At 41.1% G+C, this 20,687-nt stretch overlaps 2 protein-coding genes across 3 annotated transcripts; one reads left to right on the top strand and one right to left on the bottom strand.

The window, feature by feature from the left end:
- Window positions 1-1,498: 1,498 nt before the first annotated feature.
- On the bottom strand, window positions 1,499-4,856 carry LOC307047632 (inactive tyrosine-protein kinase PRAG1). Of its 2 annotated transcripts, none has more exons than XM_079694684.1 (4): window positions 4,426-4,856; window positions 4,094-4,233; window positions 3,175-3,734; window positions 1,499-2,842 (listed from the first exon to the last, which is right to left on the bottom strand). In XM_079694684.1, the coding sequence occupies exons 1-4, from the start codon at window positions 4,488-4,490 to the stop codon at window positions 1,811-1,813; spliced, it is 1,797 nt and encodes a 598-aa protein (XP_079550810.1). In that variant the 5' UTR covers window positions 4,491-4,856; the 3' UTR covers window positions 1,499-1,810. The 2 variants fall into 2 exon arrangements, with proteins under 2 accessions (XP_079550810.1, XP_079550809.1); XM_079694683.1 differs by having other exon boundaries at window positions 4,094-4,236; window positions 4,426-4,852.
- A 4,546-nt stretch (window positions 4,857-9,402) lies between these two features.
- On the top strand, window positions 9,403-11,692 carry org (oogenesis-related gene). The gene is made up of 6 exons (XM_079659972.1): window positions 9,403-9,559; window positions 9,694-9,768; window positions 9,843-10,062; window positions 10,945-11,108; window positions 11,374-11,478; window positions 11,565-11,692. Exons 1-6 carry the CDS (start codon window positions 9,497-9,499, stop codon window positions 11,610-11,612), a joined length of 675 nt encoding a protein of 224 aa, XP_079516098.1. The 5' UTR covers window positions 9,403-9,496; the 3' UTR covers window positions 11,613-11,692.
- Window positions 11,693-20,687: the final 8,995 nt, after the last annotated feature.

Here is a 20,687-nt window from a genome sequence, read left to right as displayed (position 1 = left end):
TTTCCTTTGTTTGCTTCACCTGTGTTTCAATTATATTTGCACTAGGGTAAGATGTTAATGTACCAGGAATGTAGAGTAAGTGCCCACTTAATATCCGGGCATTGTGTCCTCAACTGTATCCATGATGTGTAGTGCCAACCCCCCCCCCCCCCCCCCCTTCTCTCCGATGATCATCTCCACAGTGTGATATTTATAGTACATTTAAATTAATCCTACTCCTGTCAGTAGAAATGTTTCAATAGCAAGTACTAGTTGATTCAATTTTTTTTTTTTTTAAACGTGCACATGATTCTCATTTGTTGCTTTAGTTCACGTGATAGAGATCTGCATGTTGTAACTACTAAATAAAAGTGCTCACCTAAGAAAGGGGTGTCTGTGGTTTATCTAATCCTATAAGGTTTCTGACCACATGTAAAGTGTTTGTTTACACATGGACACACGTCTGCTGTCACCTAGCCTCCCTGGGGCTGCATTCATGGCGTCAAACTTATTTTACAAGATAGTAGTGGGTGTCTGAAAATCTGAGAAAAAGGTCTAAACTGACTCACATCTTCACAACTGATCAGCGGGCATAATTGTCTATTTAGTCAGATACATTGAATTGACTCAATCTTGGTGTTTGAAAGAGGTTTATGGTTGCATATTGGTCTGAAAGCACTTCCTTTGGTGCATACGGAGACCTTAAGTGTATCACTAATCTTGATTTGATTAGGAATAAGCATACAATGGAGTCGTTATGGACAGTCACGCTCACAACACTGTGGGGGAAACTTCTGTAGCAATGGAGAGTCAGGACTCAGAGAGACACGAGGAGAGCTGGAGCTTTGATGGCAAACACTGACGGTTTATTTGGAGTTACGGCCGGAGAATTGACAAGACAGGTGGTGTGTCACGAGTTGACAAACCAATTCTGAAGAACTCTTTCTGCAGCTCGAGGTTTCACTTAGTTCGGAGTGTAATAATCAACATTCTTTATCAGTGAGACTAAACACTATGGACCCTGAATCTAACTACAGCTCTCGACCATAGGAAAGAATGTGCGCCAGGCAACCTTCGTCCCTGAACAGTAAACTACCTCAAGGCGGCTTGTGCTCTGTCCTAGACTGGCGACAACAATGTGCCCAAGCTGTTCCCCCTTAAGAGAGATAGCAGCAATACCCAAGGCCGTAGACCTATGCCGTGGGAAAGGAAACAGTGTGAGGAGAAAATTATTAACTGTTTCAAACCAAGCAAATTATTCCCTCACAAATATGTGTCTTAAAAAATCTGTAAAGCATGGAAAAAAAATGAAATCTCATGGACTCAACAACTTCTATTCAATTAAATTTCATCTAGAGGTATTGCTATGTATGAGTAGTGACTATAACTGATATTTAACACCAAACAAATCATGTTAATATTACATGTGATATAGAGCTAGCATGTTTTAAATCAATCATATTTTGAGTGCAATATTTAGCGTGAAAAATACACACAAAAAACGTAGTGAGTCATTTAGTTATTTAATTTTTTTTACAATACATTTTTTTTTTTTAATTCCTTCACTTATAGCAAAAAGCTGCTTGGGAAATACAAATGTAGGCCACTTAATATAAAATATTACAGCAGAAATAAGTGCAGCATTTTATTAAATCAATGTCACATGAAGATGAAGAGCAGTATATGAAGAATATCGATGTTTTGTATTTTTAAAGCATGGATTGGAAAACCTTTCTCAGTGTATTTTTGACTATTCTGCATAATACAGACTGACAATTGAAATGATCTTGGACTGTCAATACCCGAGAGTGGGCAAAATAATGATTTAACTTCACGATGATCCGTCCAGTGACAGCTGACTGGTCACACTCAGGACTGTCTCCGGGTCTGTGAACGACAGATACTGCAGGCACATACAGTCCTCCCAACTCAGTGCAGACTGATCCTGGATCAGCCCTCTCTCTGCCAGCTTCATCACCAGCAGCGCTCGCTTGACTGTCAGCCAGTTGTGCACAGCGGTGGTCATAGAGCCGCTTTGATTGAAGATGGAGGCTCGCGGCCCCCAGAGGAGAACCTGAAGCAGGGCCACCATGTCAGCCATCTGCGGCCCCCTGCTGTCAGAGTGGAGCAGAGACCCCAGGAAGAGGAGCCCTCTGCGGTACGAGGACTTGGACAGGCCTGAGGCCAGACTCTCTTGTGAGTGGAGGCAGTATTCAATCAGAGCTGCAATCTGGGTTTTTATGTAGGTGGAGAGGTGAGGTATTGGAGCAGATGATACCGGGGTTAAGACCACACGAGGGGAACCGTGTGTCCTGAATAACATCTGGATCCCTTTTTCTGTGAAACCGCTCTTCATTTCAGAATCATCCTTGTCTTCTCCCTCTTCATTATCCCTGTAGGGCCACACTAAAAAGATGCCCTGAGGTCTGAGCTCAGCCGCTGTGGCTCCGATGTCATACAGATGTTCTGAGCCTAGTAATATCTGCAGCAACAGAGCACATACCTGTCTGTCATAGGCCTCACAGTCAGTGCTCTGCAGTGAGCTGTTAACCTGGACAAAGTCCTCTAGAGTGGCGTGAGGAAGGTCTCTCTCAACACCCACTGAGAGTCCTTTCTGCAGGAGAGACTGAACAGAGGGCAGATTCATGTTCACATGAACTGTGGCACACTCAGTGCTGCCTCCACCTGCTGGTGGAGCAGCACTGCAGTCTGACTTCAGAGGATGAGAGGGAGCTTGAGTTTGTAGTTTACTGGAATCTTCCCTCAGGGCGCTGCTTGCTTGGAAATAAGCAATCATATCTTGAACGTTGACATGCTGGTGTTTGGTGTGAGCTAAGGAGGCTTCATCAGGCTGTTTGTGTACCTGCACAGAAAGACCGAAAACTCCATAGTCATAATAAAAAAAAACATGCATAGCAATAATATATCTTCTCTTGCCTTCCTGTTGCAGTTATGACACCTGATGACAGTTTAGAGGAAGTGTTTCGGGTACCGCAAGTCAGTGTCACATTTGCCAATCGTGATAAAGATCAAGTTTGTTTTACTGCTAGCAATGTGCAAACCACTTCGCTTTGCAGATGACCTCAATTGCAATGTGACCCAAAGTGAACAGAGAATACTACAACAGAACATGTTAGCTTTTTATATTATCATACAGAACGTACAGTACTCTATTTAAAAGAGTTGTAACTTTACCCTTAAACCAAGCGTCCTCCCGGGTTGCTTGGGGCTGTGCAGGCTGTAGAAACGCGTGTCTCCGATCTGCTTTGGCCCGCTGCCCTCACACAGCAGGAAATCCTGAGGCTGGTACGAGCTCACGTTCCTCTCTGAGGCCTCTCCCTGCAGCAGGATCCCAGCCTCCACACTCTGGGCCACGCTTCTCAAAAACAGTAGATGTCGATTCTGAATCCCCTGAGAAATAACCTTCTGGTCGTCAAATCTACTGAATAGGAAGGGCAGGTGTTCATCCGGGGTGTCAAAGGACAGCTGGGATAGATGCAGTAAAGAGACGTTACTCCCACTGACAGGTTTAAACTCTTCTGTCTCCTCTCTGAAAAGCATGTCAGGTATGGGTGCCAGCATGTACAGGGGGTTGTCGAAGTTCTGAGGGTGTCTTTGCAGTGGAGACGGGGGACACAGAGGGGAGAGTGGAGGCAGATTGGGGCAAGGGAGGGAGAGGGTGCGAGCTAACCTCTTCTTTGGGACAGGCGGCGGGGTGCCATCGGAGAAAAATCTCACCAGGTGTTGGGAGGGATCTGAGAAACACAGGGACAGAGATTTGGGTCAGTGAGCAAAAGCAATAAACATGCACGCATTTGAGGAGTGTGTGTCAGCATTAACAGTCTGCAACTCATTATAATCTATCAGAATACTAAATGAATGTTATTGAAAGTAAGAGTTTCACATTTGAACTTCCTCGCTTTCATTTCTCACGAGAATGACGAACTGAGAAGACTTCATATTATCGTAAGAAGTTTCTCTTCCCATCGCTCTGAGCTGTATCCGAATGAGAGAACCACGCACCAGTAGATGATGGATTTGTGGTTTCAATGACATTTAGAACAATGGAGCACTTTCCCACGTCCTTTAGTCACTTTACCTTCTGTCAACCTACCGTAGTGTATGGGGCACTGGGCTGCGTGACAATCGGTGGGTTCAGGGAAGACGTCGTTGTACGTGTAGTTCTGATGCTGGAGTCCAACAGGGCTGAGCGTCAGGCAATCAGACCCAACACTGGAGCATCTGGAAGAACGGCTACTGATGCGCAGAATCACAAAAACACATGTAAGTGCAAGCCCTGCAGGAGGTTTGACATAAGCAAATGAGTGTCCTACCTAATAAATAAGGATCTTATTGAGGATTATGGACTAGATCTAAAGATAACCCAATAAGAGAATCTTTTAAATACTCATACACTTCTATTAAGAGTCAGTTTGTTCCTCTTACCTGTGCTTTTTGACAGGCAGTGCTGGTGGCTGTTCCTCCTCTCTGCTGCCAGGTCCAGACGCCATCAGAAATCTATAAAGTTACAACCTCACCTCCACCTCTCTCACTGTTCACTGCTGTGACACTGAAAGCGGTGCGTGTGTGTGTGTGCGTGTGTGTGTGTGTGTGTGTAGCTTACAGAGGGCTAACTCAGTGCCTCTCCGAAATACTTTCCGTTTAGCTCAGTAACTCCCTCTGACACTTTTGCTCTGCCTCTCGTCTGTGTAGTTGAATGTAAATGTTCTGCCCTGATTATCTTTTGCACATATTTTTTTTTCACTTATGTACTTGAGGTGGGTACCGGAAAAGTGGGGTCTGTTTTGAGGGCAAAATTGTTCTCTGAGCTAACCTCAATTTGGCAGAACGAGGAAGAGCAGTTACAGAAAGCCCCTTCATTTCGCTCTGACGTCTCGTTCTCTCTCAGTTTATCTACGTTCGCCATGTGTATGCTCAGAGTGAACTTCTCTCTTTTGTATGATGCAGTTTTAAGTCTCAACAAATGCAACGCCCTCTTCAAGACTCGGTGCTTGCATTTAGGAGTGTTTGCTTTCACTGACTTTAAAGGAAAGGTTACATATTTTAGCAGATAAAGTACAAGCAGCTTAACCTTGACAATATATGGCAACAATGGGAGATACATTCTCTTATGACCTATGATGACATGAGAGGAGTAGTTACACACTATGAAGATGGAAAGGGAAGTGCTCCTTTCCTGTAGTGTGTTATAGGTTTGTGTAATATGTGCATGTAAATGGTCTGCAAAGGCTATAATCCCAAATTTCCCTTCAGAGGGAGTTTCACAGTGTGTCCCCCCCCCCCCCTGCCTGAAACGTCTCGATTGGACTCCTTTGTTTAACATGGTGACATCACTATGTAACACTTGTGCTTCTATTGGCTAGCGCTCCAACACATTATACTTGATAGGATAAGGGGCGGGGCATCTCTAAGCGGTTCACCAATGACAACAGTGCCGCCCAGCTAACAAATCAGAGCAGACTGACCAGGGCTCTGGTTTTGGACAGAGGGTGAAAAGAGCTGCTGCAGCACAGGCCGTATGAGAAACATAAAGACCTTTTTGAATATTCAACATTACCATCTTTAATTTTGTAGCACAGCTCTGGAAAAACAGCACTAGAGACCATCTTGCGATGATACAACACCTTTGTGATGTCAGTGATCCACAGAAAAACTCCCACGCATGTGTCTATGATACGTTATCTGCCATTGTGTGTGCTGTTGCGCTGGAGTGTATTCCTGAGTGTGTTCTATTGAAGTACTCCCATCCCTCACATCCTCTGGGTTAAGGGTGATAGTCTCTCAAAGCGTTTTCCACAATAATTTCTGCTATATTTATATCATAACACTGTCTCATTTAAATCACAATGACAACGTGTAAACATGTTTGTGACTGATGTATTTTACAAATCTCAAAATATAGAGCTGAAAACAAGCTTTGTGTAAATCAAAATGTCCGTAACAGTCATGGTCCATTAATGTCATCATTTTGAAAAGGAAGCACTGGACGGACTTATATTTACAGAGGAGAAATGAAAAATGGTTATGGTCATTAAATAAGTGTCAATCAAATCCAAAATGTCACAAGACCTCTTACAATCCATCCGGAGGGAGATGGGAATGTTTGAAAAAATATTTCATGACAATGAAAAAGACTCTCCTTGATTTTGATTCCTCTATCAATATACATTTATTAAATTGATCTATGTATTGATTGATATTGATTGACTTTTGTTATATAATAAAGTAATTTTCTTGGCTTCCAGATATATACTCAGTAGCAAGTTTATTTGGTAAACTTAGTTAAAACAAATGCAGTCTTAAACATGTTAAGATTTTAATTACATTTAAAGTGTGTGTTAACAGGTTATACTTTTTTTCAAGAATTATTATCATTCCCTTTTCTGTTACCAATTATATTACCTTTTTATCTTATTTATTTCGGTCTTGACGTTTTTTTCTTTTCATTATTATTTTGTAGAATCGAGTGCCTGTTGCATTTTATTTCCTGTATAAATACTTTTAACAAATCCATAGCTTTTAGAAGGTTTGAATTTTCTGCATTTTGTTCACCCCATTTAAATGATTGGGATATAATGGCCTGGGGGTAAATTAAATATTATAACACAATACAGATCAAAGATACAGGCTAAATAAAGCATGTACAACTATAACACTTGCTTTTGGGTTTAAATGTGGTTTAAGTCTTATTGCTTAATGTTCTGAAAAAAAAAATCATCAATCTCTTTATCTTAAGTGACTGAAATGAGCTGTGAATTAAATGGTAGCGGAAACCCTGAGGCATACAATGTGAATGTAGAATCACTTATATCATGCGAATAAACAAACCTTATGGCGAGTGATTATCATTCTAGATGTTCTCCACACACCTATTCTTGTATTTTCATTGCCCTCCACTGCTCCAAGAGCCGAGCACTCTGCATCATAATGATATTTACCCACTAAATCTCAGTGTGTGGGAGTGTGGAGGGCGCAGGGCTCCTCGAGGATGCATTAGTCGACCATCATTAAGGGTCTCTTCACTGACGCACTTCGTATGCTGAGGAGCAACAATTGCCTGAGGGACGAACCAGCACACATTCATGCAGGTTTAGAGATCCAGCTAACCGTGGAAACTACACAGACGTATTCAACAAGGGGCTGAATAGGAGCCGACAGCCCGAGAGCGAGTGACATTTAAGATCCTGAAAGCGGTGGAGGAATTCATTAACCTTAAGCACTATGGTGGATCTGAAGTACTCACTCTGCCCAGAATGGTTATAAGGTGATTCTCCAGGCTACTCAACACATGAAACAGGAACTTTAAATGAATAAGACATTAACATAGTACACACAATATAAAAGTAGTCTGTTTATGTTGTTTATTATTTTTTAAGTGACAATTGATACATTTTCCACACATTTTTCACAGCTTTAGACAAATGCTTTGTATTTCACAAGAACATTGCTGTACATTGGCATGTTTTTACATGAATAAATACACAGTTTAAACGTTTAAAACACACTTTGCATGGTTACAAATCAGTCCCAAGATGAAATTCTAATGGCGGGAGATGAAGTGTTTCCGTATCACATTGTAGAACTGCTTTTTACGCTTGCCATCTGGTTGTTTGGGTGTAGAAGAGGATGAAACTGTTGTGTTGTTGTTGTTAGAGGCAGCCTCTATCTCTGAAGAAACTGATTTTTCTTTGTTCTGTGAGTCTGTTGAATTTTTAAACACTCTCTTCTTGTCTTCTGACAGGTAAAGGGAGTTGCCTTTGTTGTATACTGTCCTTGTCAGTGGAGTTTTGCTATAAGCGCATGCAGTCTCCTCGCCCTTGTTTAAGCGCCTCGGCCCAGCTTGGCAGAGAAGTGCCTCCTCGCTCGCCATCTGTGGGCTCTGGCTCAAGGTGACGAAGCCGTACGGGGTGGTGACTTTGGCTAAGTGTGGCAGGGAGAGGGCGGCTCTGCTGGAAGGGTCCAGGCAGTGCTGGGCCTCGGAGAAGGAGCAATCATACGAAGCCTCCCTCTGAAGAATAGATTTCCTCCGGGAATAGGGGTCGGAGAGACTCCTCTCGGCCCTGCGATCTGACAGAACCAAAGTGAGGCTGTTGGAAGATGTGGTTGATGAGAGCGTGGAGCAGGCCAGAGACGCAGATAAAGATGACTCCAGATCAGTCCCAGAACTCCCTAAGCCATCATTTGTCTTTGCACTATCCTCGTATGTCTCTTTGTCGAATGATCTGAAGCTGTTCTGCACAGACAGACTTGGTATAGTGAACTGTGGGATACTGTCAGGTGTCAGGATATTTGGATAAATGTTCTCCCGGCTGGTCTGGAAGTCCGATCCTAGTGAACGCCCGAGGGACCGTGCACTGCTGGTAGCCCACAGGAGTGCACGGATCCCTGCGCTGCTGTGTCTGCGTGATGTGGACCAATCCTCCAGAGCTTCAGTCCTACTGCCAATAGCTCCATAACTGAAGGTCCGTGTGACTGTGTTGTGATCCATCGCTGAACGTCTTTCACTGTCTTTGCAAACAGGCTCGGTTGTATACTGGCAAAGGGGGGATAACAGGCAGCTTTTATACATCTCCACTTTGCACGTTTTGTCCTCCACCAAATGCATCAACAAAATGTGACGAAAGCCAGAAGCGGAAACGGTTACCAATTAGGGAGCTTGAGGGAACATAATGGTGGGCCTCGCTCTTAAACCTCTTCATATGCAAACAAGCAGACATGCATCATCTCTCTACCTCTCAGAACGTCAGGAAAGAACATGTTACTAATTTTATCCAAATAACTATTTGACTTTTCATGGTTACGGCTATGTTTATGGTTGCAATAAGCTAAATCTATTGACTATGTTTATTAGCAGTAATCTGCTGGTTATATTTTCCATTATAGTCAGGTTTGGTCTAAAAATGTCTGAAAATAGTTGATAAAGCCTATTGCTGGAAGGGTACAGTTTATTTGTATAATAGTTCATATCACTTGGACTTAATCAATCAATAAATAAAAACCTTATTTATACACATATAAAAACCTTTTTTATACACATATAAAGCTGCAACCTGTGGGAAAGGAAATGCTACAGTAAACTGTTTTCTCCTCTTTTAAAATGTTTTATCAAGACAAGTTTTGTTTTACCAACATACATGTTTGTTTTCAAGTTTAGATAATTTAGTTTGATTCATTTTAAAACCTTTATTCTTATCTTAGTTGATAGGTTTTATAGTTATTTTTGCAGCATATTCACTATGCATTTCTGGGATGATGTGACCTCTTTTTGAATTCAAACTGGTCATGTGACCGGTTTCAGCTTAATTGGCGGGATTTCTCCATTGGTCCTCTCTGATTGCGCCAGGTGCATTCGTCCCTGTTGATTGGCTAAACAGATGCAACTTCAGGGTAGCCTACATATTACCCTCCAAAACTCACACACATAGACACAGACACACCACCCAGTACTCCCTTTAACGCCTCTTCCTTATCATCGCAGGCCGGCAGACCCACCAGGATGACTTGTGAAATCCCCACTGAAAGCGTGGAGCTGGAGCAGGTCGAAAACAGTCTTACTGAGGTAACGTAATGGTGGAAAGACGCATCAAATCTCGGTGTTCTCCACAAGTGTTATAGATGCTACTCATAGAGAACATAATATGAATTAACGTAACAACTCGTAAATGGTAGCTCTCACCTGTTTTGTCTCTGCAGGAGGACAGCGTAGTGAGAAGCGGTGGCGTGTTTCGCTCCGTTCTGCGCGGCCTCCTCTGGCCCTTCGGCATCGTGGTAAGAGCTGCAGCTAAGTCACCTTTGCATCCAACTTAGCTTTACATGCACTCTAAAATGGCACTTACTTACAGGTTTACACATACCGCGGGTTTTGGTGGGTGTTGGGTTACCGAAAGCCGCAGGAGAAGGCCGTCCTCAGCCCCTCGGCCCTCAGCCCCGGACGCCAGAGCCTCTCCGGCCGCAAGCGCCTGCATCGGGTCACCCGCCTGCTGCTGTCCGTGCTGCCCCGCTGGGTGCAGAGTAAACTGGGATACCCGGTGTCTAGCAGCATCGGGCTCTCCCTCTCACCAGGTATCAAGAGTTGTGAAAAAAATCTTATTCTGTGGAAAGCACGCCTTGTTTGTTGTCCACTAAATTACAATACCAAAAACGTTGCCCCATTTTTATTTTGTTAGCTTATGAGTTTCTAATCCAGATGTGGGAGAAGTTATCCTATCTTGTACCTCAGTAAAAGTAGTACCAGAGTGTAAGACTAATCTGTTAGAAGTAAAAGTCCTGAATTCAAAATGTAAGTACCAGAAGTAAGAGTACACTATTTACCTCTGAATTGAAGTTCAAAGTAGCATAACATGGAGATTCTCAAGTAAAGTATCTCACAATTGTACTTGTGTAAATCTACACCACTGCTCCCAACTCATGCAATGATAATTTATTGCTAATTGTTCTCATTGGGAAGGATGTTTCCTTTGGCCTCATTAAAGCGTGTTAAGGTTGTTGTTTTTAACAGCTAATCTTAAGTGTCCTGGGGAAGCTGGCTAGTGACTTGAACCTACTGGCTATTTGGCTAGTAATGTTGTTAACTGTTTGCCCTGATACTTGGTCTATCATTGTTGACAAGTGTAGGAGAAGTTAACATTTAACTAACTACTCAGGGAAACCAGTGCTAGATTTTTGTTCCCTGAAAAGTGCAGCATTTTCTGACTTTGAAAGAAAACTGTTAGTTTTTGCTTTTTTTAACATTGCAAATGTAATCGCTTTGTTAACAAGGTTCCCCTCTTAAGCAGCACCAAAACAAACATGTTTTACGATGTCAAACTGAGTTCAGATCAGGTCAATGTTGGTGTAACAGTCATGCTTGATGTGGAAAAAGGATTTACGGTTTGACCTTTTGATGGTCATGCAAGACCATGACTCTCCCCAGCCACCTTTCTAAATATGCTTGTTTCCCCACAGAAATCAGAGTCTCTCCTACTAAACCGTGTGGAAAGGGCAGCAAGAGAAAGCAGGCTGAGTTGGATGAGGATGAAGAAGAAGAAGAGGAGAGTCGGACCTGGGTGGAGGCGCTTAATCAGGCACTCGCTGATGACGAGGGCCCCGAGGTGGATCCCGACTATGAGGTTAGTGCTAAAGGTCAAGGCAGCGCATGATCGTGGCTCTTTCCAGTTTTTAACTGAGCTGCAAGCTTGTGTTTGAATGGTAAACATTTCATTTTCCTCCCATTTCTGAGGGGAAGTGAAGGTGTTTGAAAGTGGCTGACTTTATTGCTAGAAGTACCTTGTTCATTGTGAACCTGTGAAATCTATACCCTTTTTTTTATAAAAACAAAAAAGCCTTTAATGCCACATGGAGCAAACACCATCCTAATGCTGATAAATCTCTCAGCCCAGTTCTATCGAGACTGAGAGTGAAGAGTACTGCTCGCACAATGACACGGAAAGCGACATTGAGATGCAGGGGAAAGCAGTGCTCATTGAAGACGTGAACACGGTAAGATCGGTGGAGGCATAATGTTTTAACCAGCATCTGTGAATTTGAACACGACTGTTTCACTAATTTAATTTGTGTGTTTACAGGGTGTTGAGCTGTCAACTCCAGATGAAGTGTCTTACCCTGCTGTTTAAATGGGTCATCTTGAAGAATGTTGTATTTGATGCTTTTGTATGTTAATGTATTAATTCAATAAAATTGTTATTTGCCTTGACATTACTCTGGCCTCCCACTAGATGGCAGTAATGAGTTTTCTATTTCACAGTGGAGCAACACGACGTCGACATTAGTGATAACATGTTCCTTTTGTTTAGACAGACATCACATTGCCTTTATCTTAAAAGCTTTCACAAGTTGGTATTTCAATAGCCCTGCATTTTACAAACATGTTGAGGTTGCTCATATATTTTTAGTGGTTTTCTACAGCTTAGAACCAACACTGTTAGTGGTATAAAAGCTGCACCAGTATAGTTGCTCTCGGCTTACTTGAACATAATTAAACCTGAGTCTGGTTGCTGGCATATTTCAGCTTTGCCTGTGATCACTGCAACAAACAAACGCATTGACTTTTTGCAAAGCGCACTGTGCCTGATTAAGTGTTAAACTATCAATATTCAAATCAGGGCTTAAAGGATGTCAGTTTCCCAACATTTGTCTCTAATGAGCCTCGGACCCCTCTTACATTTTCCTAATATCAGTTTTTAGTCTAATGTATAGCACTATTCTTCAAACAAGCATTAAATGTGGAATGACATGATCAAAATGTATGCTAAAGGGAAAAAAATGAAAGCTTTGACAAGATGGCATCAGGTAAAATTCTGCAGAAAAACAATGGTAAAAGATGTGACAACTAAAAGCCTTTACAACATCCAGCCAGGTTTTAAACATGTCAGACAAGAAGCCGAGCCATTCGGTGATTCAATAAACGATTATAATTAGTTCTGTGACAGACTGGCTATGAAAAGATTTTGGGATCGAAGCAACGTGGGCTCTACTGGGTTTATTCTGCGGGTATGTTCTGTACGAGTTGTAACCTGTCCAAAAGCTTTCCTCGACAGACATGTGTTACATTAGTCCAGCCTGCCGGAGATAAAGGCATGTTTTAACTTGTCTGCCTGTGAGATCCCCTCTGACACTCGCAATATTCCTTCAATTTAGGACTGCAAATGAAGGTCAGTCAATGATAACGCCAACATTTCTGATCTGTTCCTTGGAGTTTATCCCAAATTTTAGCTGGTAAGAGTTTTTCTCGCTCAGTTTCTCTCGATTCAACTGTAAGGAGTTATTCACAGATTAATGTCAGATGCAATCGATGATCAGATTGTAAGCTTACCGAGATTTACATGCGAGTGCATCATTATGTAAATTATTCTCAGCTTTTGAATTCAAATTTTCACTTTCATCAATAGTGCAAATATGATGTGGCAATGGTGATGAATCTTGTCAGCCAAACAAAAGGAATGTTGACTACACCGCATCACTACCAGTGGATGAACCGGTGCTATTTTTTTACTTTAAACATGTGACCCTCTGTTTGACCCAAGTTTTAGCAGAAAACGAGTGTTACCGTGAGCTCACGCTGCCTCTGGCTCTCTCCCTCTGCAGGTGAGGCGTTAGCTGCTGCCATGTAGCTCTGTTGTGGCATCAGGAGAGGATTTGAGGACTTTGCCTTTTATTTTTGGTTAACAATTCACCAGTAACAGTGGCCATCGTTTTATTACATTCCCCATTTTCAAAAAAGTTTACAGCTTGGTTTAAACAAAAATACTCTTGATTCTCTTTCAAGCTCGGCTAATAACATCTGATTAGAAAAAGAAGCAAATCACAGTCAGTCATCCAGCCAAAAGAAATCAGCCTAAATGGAGTTCATTTTATTGAAAAAAGTACATCTCTTTGACTTGCAGACAGGATTATAAAACCAGAGATGAACCTCATTCTTAAATGCACCTAGCTGATGGTCTCTTGAGTGTGAACACATCCTCGTCTTTTGTTTAATTTATCCCTCAGATAAAGAGGTTTTGGAGGGTAATACTGTGCTGCCCACAGGGTTGTTGCTCTGCTGTCCGCTTGTACACATGCAGTGTGTCTCTTCGGGGCTGAGTGTGTGTGCTGTGGTTATTGGAGTAGGTGGGTGGCTACTGTGAAGAACCCAATGAACCTCTTGAAATGAATGAACCCGTGCTCATCCTTTTCCAGCTCGCCCACGCTGAAGCTGGAGCAGATCATAGTTGGAGGTTTGCAAATGTTGGGCTTTTGTTCCCTTTTGTCTATTAATCCTGTGCACAAGGTTTTTTTTCCTCTAGTTTATATGCACATACCCTTAAGGTTTAAAGTGAGAGGAACCGCTCATCAACCGAGAGCTCTTATCCTAGAAGCTACTGATCTTTTACATAAAGTTCAGTTTATTAGTCATTAGGAGAAAAATAGCTTTTTCCGATCTTAAAAATTCATTTTTTTTAATGAATAATTTCCCGTATGCCTAGATTACACAGAGGAGGGGCCGAATTGCTGGTGTCTGGTTGAACCACAGCTAAATTATATATTGTGGCAAAGGAAACGGTGTCTCAAAAAGTGACAAAAACAGGAAGGTAACATTATTATAGGCTTTATTAAACAGCTCTGCGCCACATATAATGGTGTCTGGGCTAATTTGTCTAGTCCGTCTTTTTTGTGAGGAAAGTTCAGAGTTTTAAAACAGCCTCAGGTATAAATGGGATGTGATTCATCTGTCAACACTGAGATCAGGCTGCCTTCAATTCAATTAAATCCTGAAAGCACATGAAGTTGTTTCGACGGTGAACTGTGTGTCTTCTCTCTTTCTTCTCCTCTCAGGTGTTTTTTCCACCTCTTGACGCTCAGGTGCGAAGGCAGTCGGGACCTTTACTGAAGCAGCACACTGATGAATTAAATGCTCAGTGTGTGTGTGTGATTGTGTGTTTGTGGGAAGGGCAGCAGCAGTGAGAGCTAGATACAGAACAGAAACGTCTCTGGGGTCCCTCATGGCTGTCTGAGTGTTTGAAGGGTAGACTGCTCAGCGTTAGAGAGCATCGACCTCTATCTCTGCTGTTTGTAACCAGCTGGAGACCGCTTTTAAACCTAAAAGCTCTGTTTTTACCTTTCAACAAGCAAGGTGAAACACAGTGTCTGGAAAGGGGCTGTTAACCTCATGCACAGTCCCAGGTGTCCCGCAGAACAAAAGCTGCCTGCCTCATGCAGTGATTGCAGTGCAGGTGTTGTTGTGTAATGGCTGGATGCATGCAGAGTGATTTGTCCAGGTGAACAGTTCATATGCAGGGTGGTTTCTACAGCAGGGGTTTTCGTTTATAGTGGTGCAGTAATGACTATCTTTCGTAGGCTGACCTGGCAGTTGAACGTTGCAGAAAATAAGCTCTGTGGCAAACACACGTTTTTGAAACTTTTAAGTTTTTGTTTCAGCAGGATAATCTCAACATATTAATTCCACTTCTCTCACTTTTTAAGTAAAAAGCTAAGGCTATAAAAGAATAACATCAAGGTCAAATAACTTCACGTAACCTCTGCTAAGCTAAAGGCAGCTAAAGTTCTTTGTGATGATGTTAGTCTCATTGAGTCGTTTCTGAAATGTACAAATACGTTGTTTACTAACGTGTTTTATGCCGTGGAATAAAACGTGAAAATCTCTAAAGCTTGTGTTAACCACAGACCTTATTTCAAGCATCTGAAACAAAATGTTAATTAAAAAGAGTTGACTTCATGACGACTAAACTGCATGTGGTAAAATGCTGACTCATTTCAGGTTTTTAGGACTCATTCCTGCACCACCTTATGTCATTTGTTGATGACATTTTACCTGATTCATGTGAGCAACTTTGCACAGATGGTTATAAAACCTCTGAGACACACACACACACACACACACACACACACACACACACACACACACACACACACACACACACACACACACACACACACACACACACACACACACACACACACACACACACACACACACCTAGAGCCTAGAGGCTGGATACACCGCAGAGCCACAGCAAGGTGGTGACATCGGCTTTTTGTCACCTTGAATGAATAGCAGCAGGTGCCGGCTGCCCCCCCCCCCCCCCCCCCCCCCCCCCCCCCCCCGCCCCTGGCGCATATTCTTTTCTATGGACGAGAGCTGTAGTTAGATTCACGGTCCATAATTGTTTAGTCTCACTGATAAAGACTGTTGATTACAGTGTTTCCCACAGAATTTGATTCTATTTCTGCGGGCACCGCACCGCTCTGTGTTGCGTTGTTAATGATTGAAACACACCAGAGTTGAGGATCTGTGGGGTTTATTCTTCCAAAAATATAATTTACAATTTAGGCATTTAGCAGTCGCCTTATTCCAAAGTGACTCACAAGGACCAATTACAGGGACTTTCTCCCTGGAGTAACTGAGGGCTAAGTGCCTTACTCAAGGGCAAGTGGTGTTCCAGGCAGGATTTGAACTCGCAACCTTCCGATCATCAGCCCACCTCACTATCCATTAGACCACAAAAAAAAAAATAACATAAAAAAAAAGAATAATAATATATATATATATTTTTTTTTATGAGATCCATTTGTGGCGGACGATATTTAATTGTGGCGGCCCGCCACAAATAAATCAATGTATGGGACACACTGGATCATTACACTCCGAACTAGTTAAAACCTCGAGCTGCAGAAAGAGTTCTTCAGAAGTGGTTTGGCAACCGCTGTGTCAACTCGTGACACACCACCTGTCTTGTCAACTCTCCGGCCGTAACTCCAAATAAACCACCAGTGTTTGCCATCAAAGCTCCAGCTCTCCTCGTGTCTCTCTGAGTCCTGTTTCCAATTACTTCAGAAGTTTCCCCCACAGTGTTGGTTTATTGTTTTGTGATCATAATGGGTTGGATGAATTCAGTCTCATGAATATGGGCAACTGTGTGCCACTGCAGTGACATGTCTCCATGCTTTAATGTTCAAAAAGGTCTTTATTTTTCTCATACTGCGTGCTTAGTATCACGTACAATGTGTTGAAGCACTCATTAGCAGTCATTATGTTACAGAAGTAAACAAAAGACTCCAATGGAGGCATTTCAGGGGAGTGTGTGGGAGAGGAACTGGCATGTTATCCTTTGCATACCATTTACATGCACACAAACCTATATAACACTTTATAATCACTTTTTTTGTTTATCTCGGAAATGTGTGTTTTGATAGCTCCCAGACAAAAGCAACCAGGCCTGACCTCGGCCTCTCAGATATTATTTTGTCCCTTGAAATTGTTTTTATATAATAATCTGACGCCCCTATCACAAGCCAGCTTATCCTCTGAGTCCCTTTAGAGTCACACGGCAGCATCACCTCAGCTTCTCATCTGGATGAGTGTATTATACGTCTCATCTCTCTCCTTGATCAAACCAGCAGGATTTAAAGGCTTTGCTGCTATCTGTGATTGTGTTTGTCCTTGTCTGCTCGAAGGTCACCGATACCTCGGACTCACAGCAAATTGTGCAGCGCTCCTGCTGAGAAAATCCATTCACACATTTATGAAGCTTCTCTGAGACACAGCCAAGAGACGCAGCCAGATTTCTAACAACCAGACGAGAAAGGGTATTCAGAGAAACAGTTCTGAAAGTCACACCGCTTTAAAATCTTTGCTCACAATTAGGAGGTTCAGTGCTTCTGATTTCTTTGACCTTAGACTCTCTCTCTCTCTCTCTTGTTTCATTTGTTCACAGCAGCTGGAGGACTTCTGTCACTTTGTGTTAACTACAAGCCAGACTGAATGTGACAGACTCGGAGAGGTCAAATGTCAATCATGTAGATCTCAACAAAACGCTGTTTGTCTCAAAGCTTCTTCTCTCTGTGTGGTGCTGTTAGTTTTTCATTGCACTGTTAGCATCAGCTTATTACATTTATTCTCAAGCTGAGAAACATCATTTATGGCACATTGTTGTCCTCTAGTGATGTTGTGGAAGCCTGTTTCGAATGAGCAATTAAGTAAATCACTCAGCATGGGAAAAAACGACTGTAGTTAAGTACAAATTGGAGATACTTCGGATTTCTCTTTTCATGTCCCTTTAAACACACTGTAATGCATTTATACATTTTTCTGCTTCGAATACTTTTACTCTATATAGTTTAGTTTTTTATTGCTTTTATTTAAGTAGCATTTTCAGTGCTGGACTTTTACTCTTTTACCTTATATTATTATTATGTTTCATTAACTTCACTCATTTCTCTCTGCTTATGCTTCATTTAATGTGTGCACATTGTGTGAAAAATCAAATTCTAGTTATGTTGCTTTTTTGTGCAAACTTTATTGGACTGGAGCTAAATAAATAAATAATAATCCCCCTAGAGAGGAATTCAGTTTCCTCTGTTTTTTTATATACACACGCAGTACAAGTATATAGATGCAAACATATAAAAGCAAATTCCCCATAGGTTTAAACCTACTTGGTAATAAAACCAATTCTGACATTAACATGCATTTTTTGTTATGCAAGACACAGTATAATACACACAGGTGAACACATGCACATCATTTTGGAGACAACAAGCTGATGAAAGTTTAAAGAATTCTAATCCATCAGAGGACGAACAAAAATGACTTACAAAATAAAAGGAACAAAAATGGAAATTCTTACTTAATCAGAAGCGGTTTATTCCAGGACACTCGTTAAACTCTTTACCTTATCAACTCAATGACACACTTTCACCTGCTCTGCTGGTGTCTTATTCCTGAATACTGAGCAGCACTGTAAGCTGCTTTGTATGATGATGTCTGCCAGATGTAGCAAGAGTAAATGTGACATACTTCATATCTACATTTATAATGGACACATTGCTATAAAGAGCTTTATTCTCAGGTATATTTTCATTCACAATCCTCTGTTGGAAGGAATAATTGTTACAGAAATGTTCAGTTAAAAATATGTTTTGATAAATATATTGATAAGATGTGATAATTGATTTATTATATCTAGTTTGACTATGCCTTAAACTGTACAATAAAGAACTTTAAAGTATAAAAATGCACAACATGTCACAAGTAAGAGTGGCACAACGTCTCAAAGTCAGAGCTCGAAAAGTATAAAATGTTCTAACCTGGAGAGAAAGTGTCAAATGTCAGCGTCTCAACACGGGGCTGACAGTTTGTGCAGCTCTTGAATGAAAGACGCTTTGGCAGGTTTCATCCCGTGTTATCTTCAACTGTGGCAGAGGTTGGGCATACAGTACATGCTGTACGTGTTGCTGCTTCTACATTTCTCAGCAGGGTTTAAAATCTTGACTTTTCTATATATATGCATTGATGAAAAACAGAGGAGCTAATTAAGTCAAAGTAGTCATTCTTAAATGTAAAAAAGCTCTCTTAAAATAAAAAGTCCTGCCTTCTAATAAATGGGTTGAGTAAAACCAAAAAAAAAGTTCAGTTTTATATTTGTTCATATCCTATTGATTATTGACTACTCAATCAATACAATAAAATCTGAATTCAGAACTTTGGGTTTTGTGACATTTAATCCATTTTAGCATAAAAGAAAATGAAAGATAATACAAATGTAGATCCATATAAACATAGGAAGTCTAAGTATAGATGTCAGGGTTCTTACGGTCATTATAAACCTGGAAAAGTCATGGAAATTCAAAATGCTAATTCCAGGCCCTGGAAAAGTTATGGAAAACAATATGTTTCCCAAAGTTTTGGAAAAGTCATGGAAAAGTTGCATCAAATATAATTTATATTTGATCTAATCGCCGAAATAGAAATACTATAATGATAATAAATGCTGTATGGTATAGTAATGAAACGTAAAATGGCATTTAACTGACGAGGTATTTTGCTGGTGAGAGATTTTTACAATCACGTCTGTAGGAGCTAGTAAGCCTACTATTTGATTTGTTTTGGATTAGGCACAGCATGTTTCATATGCAGACCTTATTTTCCTGTTCAATGTTAAAATAAACCATTTTCAGTGGTACCGCTGAGGAAGAGTAATTTCTAAGGTAAGGTCATTGAGAAGTCATTGAAAATCATTGGTGAAAAAGTGTATGAACCCTGATTACCAGTAATAATCAAATAAATAAGCAACATTTGAATGTAGCTGGTCGAGATAGAGCTTATTATGCTGCTTGGTTGTTAGATAAATAATAAACATCCCATTCTATTAAGTAATTATACTTTGTAAAAGTTACAGCCCCTGCTCACCCATTAGTCCGCCCACACACACTCTTTCACATATGCTGCGTAATTCCTCTCAGGAAAGTGTGTGGGCATCTACTCTGCTTCATGGACACCTCCTCCATGCATCGATTCATTTCTTTTTTTTAATCATTGTTTATCTGTGAGGCTGTGCAGAGCCTTTCATTTGCCCTGTAACTAGAGATGTCCCGATCCGATGACGTGATCGGGGATTGGAGCCGATCACGTGATTTTCAAAAGATCAGAATCGTGAGAAAGAAATCGGGGGGATCGGGATTTAATTTTTTTTTTTAAATACTTTTTTTATTTTTTTTATTCCATGTTACAAAACAAAAATGACCATGTTCACGTCTTAAAGTCATCCTGAGGCCTTAGTTTTGGTTTCAAATGACACAACATCATGTATGTGTTGCTTCTTTGGGGCTTGTTTTCATAGACCTGGTTGCTTATTTCTCTCAAATCTGGCAACAGAGTGGGCAGGGCGCAGTGTCTAATTGTAGCAGTAAGCTAACGAGTACTGAAAGCTTTATTTTGTTTTGATCTAATGCTGCACAACTGAACTGATCCAATGCTACTGTAAAAAAAATAAGCTATATCCATGTTGGATAGAATATCCAATTTAAATAAAAAAAATAACCTTAAGGGACAACTTGAACGCTTTTTTCCTTTTTTTTCTCTTAATGCATTGCATAAAGATCGGATCGGGAAAAATCGTTATCGGCAAATTGTGAAAATCAAATGATCGGAATCGGATCAGGAGCAAAAAAAGGTGATCGGGACATCCCTACCTGTAACTAATTACAGCTTCCAGTGTCCGGTAGTGTAAAGGTTTATCATTTGAAGTTCAGTAGCTAATTTATTTTGTGTGTTGTCTTTTCCAGTTTTACCTGGAGTTTTTATGGACAGTTGTTGTCATTCTGATTCTGGCTTGGCGGTTCAAAGAAAATAAATGTGACTTCAGGGTTCATTTTTATCTTTAGTTTTTGTTGACATTAACGATCTTATATCC

This window comes from Notothenia rossii (genome assembly GCF_949606895.1).
Source record: "Notothenia rossii genome assembly, chromosome: 1".
In the NCBI taxonomy this organism is placed as follows: Eukaryota; Metazoa; Chordata; class Actinopteri; order Perciformes; family Nototheniidae; genus Notothenia; species Notothenia rossii.
Note: the sequence above shows the minus strand (reverse complement) of the source record. Positions and strands in the feature narration are given on the sequence as shown.

Coding starts and splice junctions, on each gene's coding strand:
- LOC307047632 (XM_079694683.1), bottom strand. CDS start 4,490: ATGGCGTCTGGACCTGGCAGCAGAGAGGAGGAACAGCCACCAGCACTG. Junction 4,237..4,425: donor CTGCCTGTCAAAAAGCACAG/GTAAGAGGAACA, acceptor TCTGCGCATCAG/TAGCCGTTCTTCCAGATGCT. Junction 3,735..4,093: donor CCAGTGCCCCATACACTACG/GTAGGTTGACAG, acceptor TGTGTTTCTCAG/ATCCCTCCCAACACCTGGTG.
- org (XM_079659972.1), top strand. CDS start 9,497: ATGACTTGTGAAATCCCCACTGAAAGCGTGGAGCTGGAGCAGGTCGAA. Junction 9,560..9,693: donor TCGAAAACAGTCTTACTGAG/GTAACGTAATGG, acceptor TTGTCTCTGCAG/GAGGACAGCGTAGTGAGAAG. Junction 11,479..11,564: donor TCATTGAAGACGTGAACACG/GTAAGATCGGTG, acceptor GTGTGTTTACAG/GGTGTTGAGCTGTCAACTCC.